General features: G+C 43.6%; 1 protein-coding gene across 2 annotated transcripts in view; it reads right to left on the bottom strand.

The window, feature by feature from the left end:
• Positions 1-15,867, bottom strand: part of GRHL2 (grainyhead like transcription factor 2) — a 165,416-nt gene that overhangs the window by 80,702 nt on the left and 68,847 nt on the right. For both annotated transcript variants that reach the window (XM_067711598.1, XM_067711597.1), the window contains exons 5-7: positions 12,730-12,785; positions 9,512-9,668; positions 5,862-5,973 (exon numbers count right to left, since the gene is read on the bottom strand). In XM_067711598.1, the coding sequence (XP_067567699.1) occupies positions 5,862-5,973; positions 9,512-9,668; positions 12,730-12,785 (325 nt within the window). The remainder of the gene's footprint in view (positions 1-5,861; positions 5,974-9,511; positions 9,669-12,729; positions 12,786-15,867) is intronic.

Raw genomic sequence — 15,867 nt, forward strand, 5'->3', positions numbered from 1 at the left:
CTCGTTCAGCCTCCACGGTAGACCTGGAGCTTCAGCCCGTACCTCATGGAAACAGCTTTAAATGGGGCTCCTCTTAGAGCCTGAGACCCAAATTCCATCTATACTTCATATCCCTGGTGCTCTAAGATTCCCCTGAAAAAAGCAAGCGCCTCCACAGCCACCATAGCCTTCAATCTCATTTTCTCAACCCAGTTTACTCGGGACTTCCCTCCTTCTCCCCACTCCCTGTGTAAGTTGAATCGATGACACTCCCACCAGCATGCGCGAGAGTTTCCACCCCTCCCATCTTTGCCAACAGTTTTACCAGATTTTATAAAATTATGTGCCAATCTCACTCTGGTTTTTCTGTCTGGATTCCTGCACCTCCGCGTGGGCTGCTTCCCTGGCTCACAGCACTCTCCGCCACCTTTTCGAGCTCAGCCACTCTTGTTATCTTTTCCGAGGGGTCTTAGAAACATCTCAGGGAAGGGCTCTTCCCATGTGCCCCTCACGCGTGGTATCTTAGCTGGTCATCTTCTTGCCTCCAGACTTGAGCAGTTCGAGGAGGGGGCTCCACCCTATTTATATATCTCTGAATTGCCTGTTCCTAACAAAGGGTCCATTTGCTCAGCGAATGTGGAATCACTCTGCCTTTCTGCAAGCTGGTGGTAACTAAGATGGGACCGGCACTAACTCCATGCCCCCTTAGGGGCTTTCACCCTCAGAGAGGAGCAAACGACAGATATCGTCAAAGCGGCGATTCCATACAGTAGGTACAATTGGCACAGGGACAATCTCTGGGCTGCAGAATGTAAACGTATCTATGACCTGGAATAATTCTGTTATCCGATGAGCTCCCAAGAAAGAACTTGTGAAACCTGGAGAACTCTGCTTGTGTGCTTTGCCCAGCAGCAGAAGGCACGTGGGCTGGGGTTGGCTTGTTGTACTTATATCCAGTAAGAGCTAATTGCTAATGCTTCCTTCCCCACCAACAGAGTTTATGGCCTAATGTACAAGAACCACGTCTCCGAACTGGCTTTCAGAAACATCAGAACTAGTAGCGGCCAAGAGTCCTACCACCCAGAGTGCAAGATGTTCTCAATGTCTGGAGAGAAAGGCGTAGAGGAGAGAAGAAGGACCTCAATGCAAGGTCAATTCATGAATGTGTGCAGTCACTCTGCATGGCCTGATGGGGGCCAAGAACTATCTACAGGTCAGGATACAAAGACAATAGACAGTGGAGTAAAGACACAGAGTAATAAAAAATAAAACAAGGGGTGCAAACTCCAGCATTCCTGGGTTTCCATCTTCACTTACCAGGGATTTGACCCTGGGTAAAATTCTTAGCCCCTCACCATCTCAGTTTTTAAACAACAAAGTAAGTTGTTTTCAGGAGGAAGGACAAAATGTTTATGTCTGATGCACAGAAAGAGCCCAGTACAAAGAAGGCAACAGACACATGGGAGCTTTTATTAAGACACAGTTCACTCCTTCGAAAGCCTGCCTCCCGTCACTGTAGTAAGAGTTTCATCCATACATTTGTTCATTCATTCATTCATTCACTCATTCATTCCTTCAGGAAATATTTATTGAACACTCACGATGACTTGGGCTCTGTGCTAAGCATTGGGGCTGGAGCAGAGAACAAATCAGACAAGTGCCTGCTCTTACAGGCTTATTCTAGTAGGAGGGGGCACACAATAAGAAATAGAAACATATATTCATAATAACATGTTAGGTGATAACAAGCTGTCTGCAGTAAACTAAAATTAAGGGAGCTTGAGAGTGATGAGGGGGTGACTTTGGGTAAGGCGATAGGGAAGGTCTCTCTGATAAGGTGACAACAGGCAAAGCCTCCAAGAAGTGAGGGAACAAGCTGGGCATCATGGGAGTATCCACTCAAGGAGGGATGTCACTGGTGTGAGGCAGGGATGGCCTCACCGAGAACTCCACTCAGCACACAGGAAGCTGGGAGCTGAGGCGCCACGTGCTCTGAGGGGCAGCCTCCTTCCCTGGCCCTCAGGCTCTCACTCTCCTTTCCACGGATCCACAGACAGGGCTCCATCGGGGACGCAGAGGGTCCTCTCCCACCAGGCAGCCAGCACACAGGGGCTACTCAGAGCATCAAGAGTATGTGGGAGATGAAGAGTAGCCACAAAGAACAGCCAACAATCTTATCCAAGGGAGACAGACTTATGTCAGGGAAGATGCAGAATGTTCTCCAGGCATGATTATTTCAGGTACAAGAAATGCCAGGAGAATCCTTGAGTGTGAGTGCTGAGGGGATGTTGAAGAAGGAAAGACACAAAGAGAGGTAAGAGCTCCATCGGGCTTCTCCTGGAGTGGAGGGAGGGAGGCCGCGTGCTGGAGACAGGCTGCTTGTCCCAGGCACCCCCGGAAAGGAGAGGAAAGGATGTGCACACCCATACACACAAAATTGTGTTACGCGTAATTTGAGGAGTTTGAGGTTCCCCTGTAGCCCACACCCACAGACCCCAAGGACCAAGGTTATGAATGCTTGTTTTAGCAAAAGGGGCCTCATCTCAGTCTCTAACATGAGCTTCAAGTTCACTACCTGCAGGGCTCAGCTGAACCTGCTGACCACAGTGGCTGGTGGAGGCGTGGGAACTGCAACTTTGGAGCCCTGACTTTAACCTCCAGTTCATGGAGGTGAAGAAAGATAACACATTACATAATTTTGGATCCTTCCTTTTCTTCTGCAGGCTACTAGAAGGTTCTCAACCCCAAATGACAACGGTATAGCATACACACTCTTGGGCCTCCCTACCCCCTCAGCAGCCAAGGTACAGCCACACGAACATTCTCTACACGGCCCTGCATAGTGACTACCGGTGACGGCTTCCACACACAGACACATGTGCTGTGGCAGCATCAACTTCCCCATTCTATTGGAAATGGTGTTAACCACCCACTGGCAGAGGAACAAAGGGCTTGATTTTTTTTTTTTTAATCTAGTACAAGAATGAATTAGATGAGAGTTTTTGCATATTTCCTAATCCTGTCAGGTTGAGATTAGGGGTAGAGACTGTGGTCTGAAAATTGATTTTCCATTTGAAGCTAAGGGGTTGATTCAGTGTCTTCACCTCAGATTCAGAGCAAGTTGCCCAAGTGGCCATGAAGCTACTTGGTAAGAGTCACACATCTCAATGATGAATCGTGTATGTACATGTGGGCACACACACATGTGTAAAGGGTTACACGAGGGAGAAAAGGCAGGCAAGAGGTGATAAAGCAAAGAGGTAAGATCTGAAATCGTATGAGACCTGAGAGATCATTCTAGTCTAAGAAAAGTAAACCTTGTAACGACATGAAATTTAAACCAATAGGTATGCCAGGAAAATGCTTTTATTATTTGCCTTATTTGGACCTGGTCCATATTTCTATTTAACTGCTCCTCTCATTTTCTTGGGCAATAATTATAAGGCTAAACTTTTCAAATAAAATAAAATTGTTCCTCTGCTCTGTGCAGATTGGCTGCAAAGCAGGTTATGGCAAGTATCCCCAAATCCTTCGCCCTAGTCAGTCAGTTTCGGGGGTTCAGGGTATGATGACCTGGGTGAGGAATACTGTTTTTATCCCAGCTCTTGCACTAATTCCTGCCCTAATTATCTGAGGACAAGTCACTTGGAAAGGTGGGTCAGTGAGCCTCTCTAGACCTCGGCTTCCTAGTTCATTAGATAAATAAGCTTGATGAGTTTACAGATGTGTATGTGTGGCAGGGGGGAAGGGGGAGGAGTGGTGTAGCCATTTTGCAAGAAAAAACAGCAAGTTAGTTTCAATATGTTCTACAGTGAGTCTCTAACCCTCACCTAGTTACTAACTTCTCTGCCATTGGTCAAGGGGCCCTAGCAAGTGTGAGATGGAAGGTCTGAAAAATCCTTCGTTACAATGCGAAAGAAATCAAAGTAAACATCCTTTTAATGGTTCATTAACACCTCTGGTATCCAACACAGTGGAAACCTTGCTTGGCCTATCCTCACTGGGGCTGTACGCTGTTGGTCTGCAAAATGTGAAAATAAAGCCTATAAATGAGAAATGATTTATTTCTCATGGAAGCAGCAAGTAGATAAAGTGTTAAAATTACTTAGAAACACATATACATTAAGTCTCCTGCCTTCAAGTTGTGAACTTTCAAAGATTCGAACCTGTGTTCACGTGTCCAGTCATGTAAGTTAGCTCATGTGTCTGGTGTACACTGTCACCTGCGTGCGTCCTCTGCAAGTGGTGGTGCTTTTGTGTACTTTACTGTACAGTACAGTACAGAGTACAGTGGTACAGTATCACTGGATCGTTTTTTCAAGAGGGTAGATAGAATTGAATCCAGCAAGGAAGCAGAACCTGTGCCATCAGCGTCAGGCCTGAGTGAGATTGCAGCCTGCCCTCCGTCCCCTATTGCTGAGGACCCTTCAGCTCTACCGTCTCCCACCTCCTCTCCCTCCTCCAGTCAGTAACTCTTCTTGCCTGTTCACTCGATGCCAGCCCCTGTAGGCCAGCTATTGTACTGTACTACTGTACTTCTCAAGGTACTGTACTGTAAGATTAGAAATGTTTTCTTCGTTTTTTGTGTTCGCTTTTATGTATTATCTGTGTGAAAAGTATTATAAACCTATTACAGTACTGTACTATATAGCCAATTGTGCTAGTTGGGTACCCAGGCTAACTTTGGTGGACTTACGAACAAATTGGACTTGCAAACGCGCTCTTGGAAGGGACCTCGTTCGTTGGTAGGGGACTTACTGTATTACTGCGTTTTTAAGTAATTTCTAGGTACTTTGAGATGCAATCCCTGACTTCCCCTGCTTTGCTCTGTGTCTCAGAGGTTGATTCCTGCAAAGTGCATGTGCCAGGGTCACGTGCCCTCTGCTTCAGGGTAATGTGGCCACCGGGAAGCACTGGGGGAGACTGGGAGGCAGGGCGAAGCCAGGGCAGCCCCTCTCCCCCTGCCCTCTTGGCACTGAGGGGTGTCTCTGGCAGCGACTCCTCTGAGGTTCTGCCTGCTCTTGGAAAGCTGGTCCCAGCTCCAGCTGGTGCCTGTTCCTGCTGGGCAGCTCTCACAACACTAGCACCTCTCCCTTCGATCCTCTGGCCCTCCAGCTAAGAGCAGCTGACTCGTGCTGTTGCTCCTGTCTGCACTGTCTCACGGTGCCTTCAGCCCTCCCAACTCTGGCAATGAATTGTCTCCACGGAACCACCTGGTGTGGGCTCTGCTTTCCTGACGGGACTCTGAGTCTTGTCCAGAGGGCTCTAGGTCTCTGAAGAACAGACATCATGTGTAGGAATGTACAGATTCCAGAAAATGCACTTGGCAGGTCCATTCCTTCTCTGCTGCCGGGAAAGCTCTCTCAAACATTGCATTTGTCTGATCACCTAGGATCATTTGCACTAGACATGTGTTTGGATGGAAGGAACATGGGATGGAGAATTAGAGAACGAGGATGCTGTATCTAGTCACGTGACCTTCGCAAGTACCCTAGAGCCAAATGAGCTGAGGTTATTCGCGCCACAGGGGGATAACAGTTCCTCTGGCCTGCCTGCCAATCATTAGGCTCAAACACAAGAGGGCATGGAAATATATTTTAGAAACTGGCACGGCCGTTGCAAAGCTAAATCTATTATTATAGGAGACACAGTTGACTTTTATGGAACGAAAAGTGTTTTGCTCTCAGCTTAGCCTGATTTTGACTTCTCAGCCTGATTTGTACTAAATGTACTAAAACATAGGAAAGGTGCACAGACTAGTGGCTGGCACCTCATGAGAGTGATGTGGGTCCCAGCTGTGATTTCTGGGCTGGGCTCTCCTTTGCATCATGACAACATGGCAGTTTACCAAAGACCGTGCCGGGAGGTCAAGGTCAACTTACCGATGTCGAGGACCCTCTGCTTGGCCGTGTGCTGTCGAGAGTGCCAGTACTTCCAGTATTTCAGCTGCTCGTCCCGGTTTTTGTCTTCACTGAAGACCACCATTACCACGCTCTGCAGAGGGGGAGAACCACGGAGCTTACTTTCTGTTCAGCACCTCCTGCTTCACACACTCTCCAGTTCTAGAAGTTCTATCAGAGGTGGGTTGCTGTAATTTCTGTAAATTTGTTTTTCTTGCTTTAGAAAAGCCCAACAAGCCCAGGCGTATGGTTTGTCTTGTTTGAAAATGGGACTACTTTAAAAAAATGAATGGGAAACGAGAACAGCACATAGTGAAAAAGAACGCTACATCATTTTCACCATGAATCATAAACAAACAGATTATCCAATTTACCAGCAAATTTATTACTGTGTGAGCTGAGTGGGCATACCAAAAAAGATTTTTTTCTTGTACTGGAAACAAGAACATTTTTGAAATTTCATATCCTTAAACATAGAATTTGGTGCTTTTGTAAAGGAGCAAACATCTGTTTCTGGCCTAATTAAGTGCCTCTGGCTGGATTAGTGGGAATAATGAGAGAAATACTAAAAGATGAGCTCATATTGATGAACGAAGATCTAAGCTACAGATATTTCAGAGACCAAAAGCTACAAGGTCAACTATGTGATTTATAAAAATATGTGGATGTACTTTTAAAATGAGCATGAGAAACTAATAATGTCTTGTAGAAATAAGTATCCCAAACTGCTTTCACTTCTAAGTTACAGCCTTGTTCAACTAAATATATGTTAATTCATTGTCATTTATGAGATGGAGGAGGTATCAAAAATAAACAAACCAAAAGAACAAAAAGCAAAACCCCTGTAATTACAGCATGAGGAATACCGTATCCAGGAATATACTCCCCCCCTCATTCCATATGCAAACTACTTCTTAGACATTTTTCTGCTATTCCAGAAGAGTGTTTCAATGACTCCCATTCTTTAATAACTTCTCCTTTGAAGCATTTCACAGACTTGTAGTCATCTACCTAATTATTTACAATGATTCAGTCCATGGCAATGTCTTCCCACCGATGCCTATCTCAATGAGGGCTGGGACAGAGTCACTCACCACGGGGGCCCTGGTGCCCGACAAATAAGAGATACCAAATATGTGTTTGTGACTGAACTGTCAGGTCAAAATCTGGCTTATTCCCAGTGGTATGTAAACATCTGTTACACAAGAAAGCAGGTGTTTGTTAGAAAAGCTAGTTTAGAAATATGCATCCATACTCTTTGCATTCACAAGCGGCAGACCCTCAAAGGCATGGAGGAGAGCTGACAAGAAAGGGATCCACTGGCTGGGCTGGTGGAGCTCTGGGCTCAGCCTCTCTCCATCCTCCCTCCCCCTTCCGCAGGCTTTTCCATTTATACGTAAGAGTTTACTGCCCAGCCTCCTGGTGTTTTTTTCTGTCTGTTCCAAAATAAAAAGAACATTTCAGGTAATTTTTTGTAGCACATGACTAAAATGGCGTATTCTTGGGATGGAAATGTATTTTTCCAGTGGTAAGGAGAAAGGCCGTTTGAAACTGCTATTGCCACGGCTACGCTTCGACATGGGATGCAACGCTGTTCTCAGAAATCAGCGCTAGGAGGTTCCAAGTGCATCCCTCATTTCTCCACACTGCTGGCTCTAACAGAGCCTAGGAGTAAGAAAGATCCATTCTGAGAAGGGCCATCCTACTCTCCAAGGCTGTTAGACTGAAGTCCTTAAGAGAAGGAAGGCTCTTGGTTTTAGGCAAAATGCAACAGAAGGAAATAAAATTTCTATATGTAATTATTTCCATGATTTCAATGAAAGAAAATTCTTGGAAAAGTTCCTGCACTACAAACTGTTGTCATGGCCTCAGGTTACTACTAACCATGCGTTATCTTTTCAGGGTGATGATAACAGTGTTGTTACCAAGGTGTATACATGAGTTACACACTTGTAATTTACAAGATTTTTTTTTTTTTAAGAATATGTATCCAGTGTCTTCTTACCAGGCATCCACATGTGAGGGTTTAGGATACAAATTCTAGGATATATTTCCAGAGGTGGATTCCATGCTAAAATCCGTCTACCTTTCAGGCCTCCATGCTACTCAACACAGTACACTTAGTGGTTAAGAGAGTAGGTTCAGGGGTCTGACTGCTTGGGGATATAACCCAGTTCCCTCACGTTTGAGCTATGTAACCTTGGTCAGTTGCTAGCTTCTAAAAGGCCAAGTTTGTTCATCTGTAACATTATAAAAGGAATGCCTATTTCATAGGGCGGTTGTTAGTTTCAACGAGTTACTAGACGTACAGTGCTTAACACAGTGCCCAGCACATAGAAGATACACTCAATAAAAACTAGCTGTTATATGGTGGCTCTGGTTGTTGTGATGATGGGGATGATGATGATTGATGGTGACGATGATGCCGCTGTGGCTGACAGCATACCTCCACCGTAGCCTTGACCTCAGGGTTGGAACATACTAGCTCCTCTGGAGGGCACACTCAGCACTCTTCCACCTGCCACGGGTTCAGCCTCAGGTGGGTCGTTAGTCCCACATCCTCCCTGTCTTTCCCCTCACTCTCAACTGCCCTGCCTCCTGCCTCCTGTCACTCTGATCTGGAACTGGGATGGCCTCGGAGGGAGAAAGGCCTGCTGGACAAACGAGCAGCAATTCTTCCCTGTCTTTCTCATGGAAACAAAGCCGTAAAACCGGGTTGATTCAAGAAAGCAGCACTGCAACGATTTTACCTAAAAGCTAGTAACAGGCAAACCGGCCAGCAGGTGCCTGGACACTCTCTTCTCTTCTACCTCAGGGGTTACCTTTGCCTGGGAATCTGGGTTGGGGTAAACTCACTGGGCTCGGCACAGCCCGGCGCTCCTTTCTCAGTACGCAGAAGAAAGAGCTTAGGAGTGCACACCACGCACACAGCAGCATAAATCATTTTACAACAGGGCAGGAAACTCCTTCAGCCTCTTTTGAGAGCTCTGCTATAATTCTCCTTTTCAGTCGACAGGGATTACCAGTTCCCTCCCTTCTTGGCAGTAGCGAGAATGCCAGAAGCTGGCAGGCTTCCAAGGCAGTTTCATGTCCCACAAATAGAACTAATAACTCGTGAATGTGAAAATTCCTCCAAGTCACTCCTGGTAGGGATCATATCATGCCCACCTCTTGACTCCTGAGTAAGTGCCAGGCTGCAGAAGTCTTTTAGCAAAGCTGCGGAGGGCCCAGGGACGCGGAATGAATTGCACCCTCCTTTCCAGAAGAAAGCCCAGCTCTTTCCTGCCCACACATACGCTCTGACTTACAGCTGCTTACTTGAAAACTGCACATCATTTGATTGAAAACAACGACGACAACAACTAGGTAGCACGTAGGCAATGAATGAAGCTGGGGAAATTCCTCGGATACAGTCAGAAAGCATGTTCCAACCACGTCCCTTCCCTGGGGTTTATTAGTTACTGATTAAAATGATAAACTGCAAGCCAGTAAGTTCTCTTGCCCCAACTCTCTGACATTTGTTCTAGAATTATTTATTTTGGGATTTTTTCCATGCCCTTCCACAAGGCTGGCAGGTAGTCACTGCTTTCACCTGATCCCTCTGTGCTTTACTGGAGAAATGAGGCCCTTACCCTGACTTTGCTGATGGGGTGTCGGAAGCACTTGTTGTCCCCCGTCTCGCTGAGCGTGATGGCATAGAACTGTCCCTTGTTGAGGTAGGTCATGGGGCCCTCCCCCTGCTTCTGACGGAGAGATTTGGTGGCTTCCAGGGTGTACTGAAATGTGCCACTGTGAACAGAAGACAAATAGCGGTCAGATTCATTCACTTGGACATTTCTGGCTTCTGGATCAATTTCACATCAATAGCATTTTGTATGAATATTAACCAACGTTTACTCCATTTCAGAGACAAAACACAGCACATGGCAAAAGAGATGAGACCATACCAAAGGTCACTGTTAGTACACTGCACACAACATTTCTAATAGTGGCCCATAAACCAGATGGTTTAGAAGGGGAGAAAGTCCACAATGTGCCCGCCTACTTGTGCCAGGCGGAGCTGGGGGAGCCTCTGTTAGGTTTTAGTTGGTCCTTGGTAATGCCTGAACTTAAGAATCGCTAAAATTTGCCACTTTCATCCTAGCAACAAGTCAAATATGTGAATGCTTTTGTTCAATTCATCCGTATACCAACTTTCTTTTGTCTAGCCAAGGTGTTGCAAATAGCTACATCCCACTTTAAAATAGTTCAAAATGTAAAAATCTAGAACTCATTCATTATTGAAATCTATATGGAATCTAGCTCCATAACAGGGAGTATGTTTTGATTTGGGGGTTTTGTTTTTTAAGCCTGCAAAAGAACTCATGACAGGGTCACTGCTCTAAATCAGGAGGTTGCAAACAATGGTCTGTCAGCCAAAGCCAGCTAGCTGCCTGTTCTTTGTAAATAAAGTTTTACTAGAACACAGCTACACTTGTTTGTTTGCGTTGCCACAGCAGGGCTGAGTAGCTGTGATAGAGACTGTGTAGTATGCCAAACCTAAAATACTTAGTATCTAGCCCATTACAGAAAACAAGTTTGCAGATCCCTGCTCTTAATAATTTCCCTAATATTTTACAAATATAAGTTAACTTATAAAATAAAAACACTGATTTTCCCAACTTTGAAGAATATGCCCATTGTTTAAAACGAGCAACGGATATGAGTCAAATCTTTTAAGATGCTCATTCAGAATATTTATTTCTGTCACACTGCAGGACGGCACACAGTGATGATCCAATTACAAGTGCTTTGTGTGTTTCCTGAGAATCATCAGAGGCTCTTCACTGGGTCTATCTATTTTTTTAGCTCTTTAATTTCAGTCTGTGAAAGGCTGTGTGCAAAAATGACTGAAGTTTGCCTCTTCAAATGATCTACTTACAAGATTATGGGGGACTCTTGCTTTCTATGTTGACTATTTCTGCAATGTTTGATTTTTTTTTTAACTTTTATAATGAGAAAGAAATTTGAAGGGCAAAATAATATTCCTCTTCCATGATAAAAATCTTAGGCTTAAGCTGATAAACAAAGCAAATTCCAGAATATGGGTCTTAGAATAAGGTGGGAAATAAATCATTCAAGACAGAACCAATTCCACTGTCATTTTGCCTAGAAAAAGCAATTTCAAGATAACCCACTGAATCATAAAGTTTGAGACCTGGACAGGATATTAGGAATCACCTAGACCAGGAGCGTGCAACTTGTCTAGGGCACAGACTGCTTGAAAACCATGAAGAAAGCTGTGAACCCTCTTCCCAGATAAAAGCACATATGAACACTAATGATTTTTAATATAATTTCAAGGGATTCACGTCCCCCAAGCTCATCCACAACACAAGATGAGAACCACTTTCCTCATTTCACAGCTGAGGAGAGACTGAGAAACTTGCTCACCCCTGGAGACAATGACAGCAGCAGAAAGAGACACCAGGTCACATGACTGGTAGGTCGTTGCTCTTTTCACTGGCCTGATAGCTGGCTGCATGGTTATCTGGATTGACAGCATGCAAATTATACATGTATTTCCACGTTTTAGAAGGTCATTTGGAACTTTATCTTCTCTGCCTCTCCCCTACCCTTCACCACCACTGCACACCCAAATTCTGGCTGGGGGAATCTGGAGAGGGTGACTGGGGAGCCTGAGGCTGGAGCAAGACCCTGAAGGGGCAGGAGGGCTTCAAGCAGAAACAGAGAGAGGAGAAGAGGGCCATACATGTAAAAGTAAAGGGCCAAGAAAAACAGTGGGGGACAAGGTTTACAGTAAAAAGGGACCAGCACATAGAGGGCCCCAACTACCTTCATAAGGAATTGGTGTCTTATTCTGTCTGAAATGGTGAAATCACTGATAAGTTTTATAAATGGGATGGATTAATTCATCCTTGCCATTCTCTCCTGTCTACAGGCATGATCACGAACAGGGACTTTGAACATGTGGCCCCTCTACCTAGAATGTTCTTAATCCTCCTTCTTTCCCTGGAAAACTCCTGATAATCCATCAAGATCCAGTTCAAATGCTGCTTCTTGTAAAGCTTTCCTCTGGTCCCATCCCACTCACACCCCCCACACACCCAGGCCTGCAGGTCATCTCAGCTGTCTATTCATGTATCTCTGTAGCAGGACTCATCATTTTGCAAATGTATTGCAATTTGTATGACATCACACAGGTCTCCTGCAAAAGTCTATGGGCCTCTTTTAAGGACAGGTTATAACTTATCCTCAATCCCTATCTCATTGCTGGAAGATGGAAGGCACCAAAGTCTGTGACAGCTAGTAGGAAGAAATGGCCAAAGTGGAATGGAAGGGAAAAGAAAGTGCTGGCAGGGCAACCTGTTATGTTGCAACAGCTCAGAAGCATACACACAAGAGTAAATTGGAAGAGACAGGACAGGGGGATAGGACATCCAGCACTTGGCAAATGCCATGAACGTGTAGCAGGAAGGCAAGCACCTTGCACCTCTGGAGTGTGTGGCTGGGAGGATGGCATCATCAGGCACAACAAGAAATAAAAGTGGAAGAACAGATGTGAAGCAAGTGAAGAAGGAAGGAAAGAAGAGGAAAAGACACGTACATGCTGTGCTGGAGGCCCAAGTGCCTGAGGTTTAGAGGAACACCTAAGAAGGGATGTCTAGCAGCAAAAGGACAAAGGAAGGGTACAGGTAGGTCTCAGAAAATTGATCAAGACTGGAAACAGTAATTTAGAAGTCATTGTGTAGAGAAAAGAATTTCTTTTAAAGGTGTAAAAGTATAACTTGACGATACATTTAAACAGTTATCAGTTCATCAGCTTCTAGGGGCATCTCCTGTAACCTACCTTGATGTCTGGTCGTACATGTACTCCTCAGCCCCAACTGAAGCACTCCGGAATTTCTGCAAAATTTAAAAGTCATCAAAATTAAAACAAATAGTGAGTCATTATGCAGAAAAAAAAAAAAGTGACAAATGTATCCAAACTGTTTTATCCTCATTTTAGAAAAGAAAATTACACATTTTTTTGGTATTATGTTTTCAACTACAGTGAAAATAGTTACCATTTGTGTATAGAACTTGCATACCACCTGCACACTGAGAATTACATTCAACAGAAAATGCATTTGTGCTTTTATTCACATGTCCACATTGACACGTCCACAGGTGTTCCTAAATTGTCTCCAGGTGCTGGAAACTGTTTCCTCAAACATGTAAACATCTCTTCCATTTTCTTATCTCCAACACTTATTCCAAAAGCCACAAATTCTGAGTTAACGGAATACTCATTACAGAGAAGCCACATAGCGTATCATAAAGCAGTATTTAGAGCTCTGGGGCATAGTTTTTGGAGCAAGACTTTCTAGAGTCAAGTTCTAGGGTCAAGTTCTAGCTCTTTTACCTGCTGCCTATGTAGACTGAGGCAAGTGCCGTATTCTCTTCAGCTGTAAAATGCCTACTTATAGTGATGAGAAGAATTAAATGCATTAGCAGAGATAAAGTACTACAAACAGTTCCTGGAACGTGGTGAGCTCTATCTATGTGTATTAAATTCTGTTCCATACTCAGGCAAAATTGTGAAACTGAAGTTCACACTGACATTTTCTTCTTCCAGCAACAACAACAACAAAAATTCTGTTCTATAGTAATCACTTGATCGTACTCAATGCCCTTCTCTAAGATCTTCATTATCACAAGAGTGTTAAAAGTAATTTTGCAGAGGGAAATTCTAAGTCTTAGTATTACATGCGAAAAGGCTTGGGTCCACAGACATTCAGTTGTTGTATATTTAGTGCAAGTAGGATGCACTTTGCTACACTTTAGAATCTTCTTAAAAGTAGATGCACCAAAAGCCCTAACTCTTGATCCTAAAGTAAATATAATAGAATATTGATGAAAAAGCACTTGGTGGACCACACAGATCTGGACCTTCTGCTGTGGCCTTTTTTCTAGTGTCTCTTTCTAAGAAACAACCGTCTTGCCTTTCATTTCTCTGCCATAAACTTCCATTCTTTGACAAGTAATTCAAAGATTTCCTTCTCCGGAAAGGTTTACTCACAGCTATTTTCCAAATTTCCTTCACAATCTCTAACCACCATCACTTGAATGCAGTGTGCCCTCACCTCACACTTTATATGTACATACATAGGATCTTTCTTTATATACAGTCTTATAAACTCCATGGATCCGAGAAGACAGTTTGCCCTTCAAAGTTTACCCAAACGCAGCCCAGGAGCATCTGACAAGTATTTGTTAACTAGTTTATTAATCATGACAGAGACTCAAAGATACAGATTTGTGTTTCTTTTGCAATCAGTCAACCCATCAACAAGGCATTAAATGGAAATATTCTGGGGCTTCAGCATCTGACTGGTGCCAAGAGACATAGAGAAAATATATAAGGCACTTTCTTTGCCTCAAATATATAAAAATTGGTTGAGGAGGTGAGTAAATTCATATGAAAAATGACAACAAAAGAAACTGAAATACAGCAAATGACTAGATATGAAGGTCTATGTTAAAGCATTCATCCATTCATTTATTCAGGTGTCCTGACTGGAAAAGTACAGAATGAACATTACCAGGAAAGGAAGATCAGCAAAATTCTGGAAAGATTTTATGGCTGTTGTGAACTTTGCTTTGATCCTTAATATATTTAAGAATTAGGAAATTTTGGAGTAGGAAGGTAGCATGATGAAAAGAACATTTAAGGAAATGACTCCAAGACAGAGAAGATGCATTTCAAAGGTCTTCTTTGAAGGAATATGTGGTAACCCGTAACAACACATGGTGAACCAGTATTAATAAGCAAGGCCCTGAATGAGTTCATTGCCCATGCCATGGCACTGTGCAGCCTGAGGATAGACTTGCTTACTAAAACATATTGGACCGATACATTCTAGGGTTCTAATGTCCCAGGGGATGTAAGAAGATGTGATATACTACAACTATTCAGACTCAAAGAGACTGTCAACTATGGGCTAACAAATAAAAACTCTTAATCCAATAATATGAGCATGTAAACAAGAACTATGAAAAAATTAAAATAGTTGACATATTACTGACATGGATATTACTTTTTCCGAGTTTAAACATTTATCCTTAATTCGGTTACATTATCTTTATAATTTAAAAAAATTAAATGTATACTCTACCTGGAAAACATCACAATCCTTTATGATGGCCCTAAATTATTGTTGATATGGCCAAAGGGAGAGAGGCCTTTAAAATATATATATATATATTTATCCTACAGTAAAACTGTAGGCTACCCTCACCCTTGGCATTTTCACTATTGCTGTACAAGGCTGCTTGGTTTTCTTTTTTTTTTCTTTTTTTTTCTTTTTTTTTTTTTTTTGCGTTACACGGGCCTCTCACTGTTGTGGCCTCTCCCGTTGCGGAGCACAGGCTCCGGACGCGCAGGCTAAGCGGCCATGGCTCACGGGCCCAGCCGCTCCGCGGAATGTGGGATCTTCCCAGACTGGGGCACGAACCCGTGTCCCCTGCATCGGCAGGCGGACTCTCAACCACTGCGCCACCAGGGAAGCCCTGCTTGGTTTTCTTTTTGTTGCCAAACTCTAATAAACAGGAGAGACTGTCATGCTTATGCATGAAATAGAATTTAGTCAAATAAACAATTTTGGTCAAAAAAAGAAAGAATTAGAACCAAAACACTCAGGCCATTCTGACTACAATTACCAAGTTTCCACAACTGTTTGGAAACATTTTAATATAATTTGTAGGATGCCAAAAGGCAGGCAGACAGCCAACATCACCATACCTTGCTGTGATTTGATGCAGTGCATCTATACATTTCTTAATCATTTGGCCTGAGAAAAATGGTAGTAAAGGAAGTATGGTAACATATATTTTCTAGATTATCCTTAAAGGACTTTAGACATCAAGGAATATTAGAATGTTATATTTAAATGTTGAATATTAGAATTCTAGTTTTTTCCTTGGGTGGGAGGAAAGAGACATCAAC

This window comes from Pseudorca crassidens, chromosome 17 (genome assembly GCF_039906515.1).
Source record: "Pseudorca crassidens isolate mPseCra1 chromosome 17, mPseCra1.hap1, whole genome shotgun sequence".
In the NCBI taxonomy this organism is placed as follows: domain Eukaryota; kingdom Metazoa; phylum Chordata; class Mammalia; order Artiodactyla; family Delphinidae; genus Pseudorca; species Pseudorca crassidens.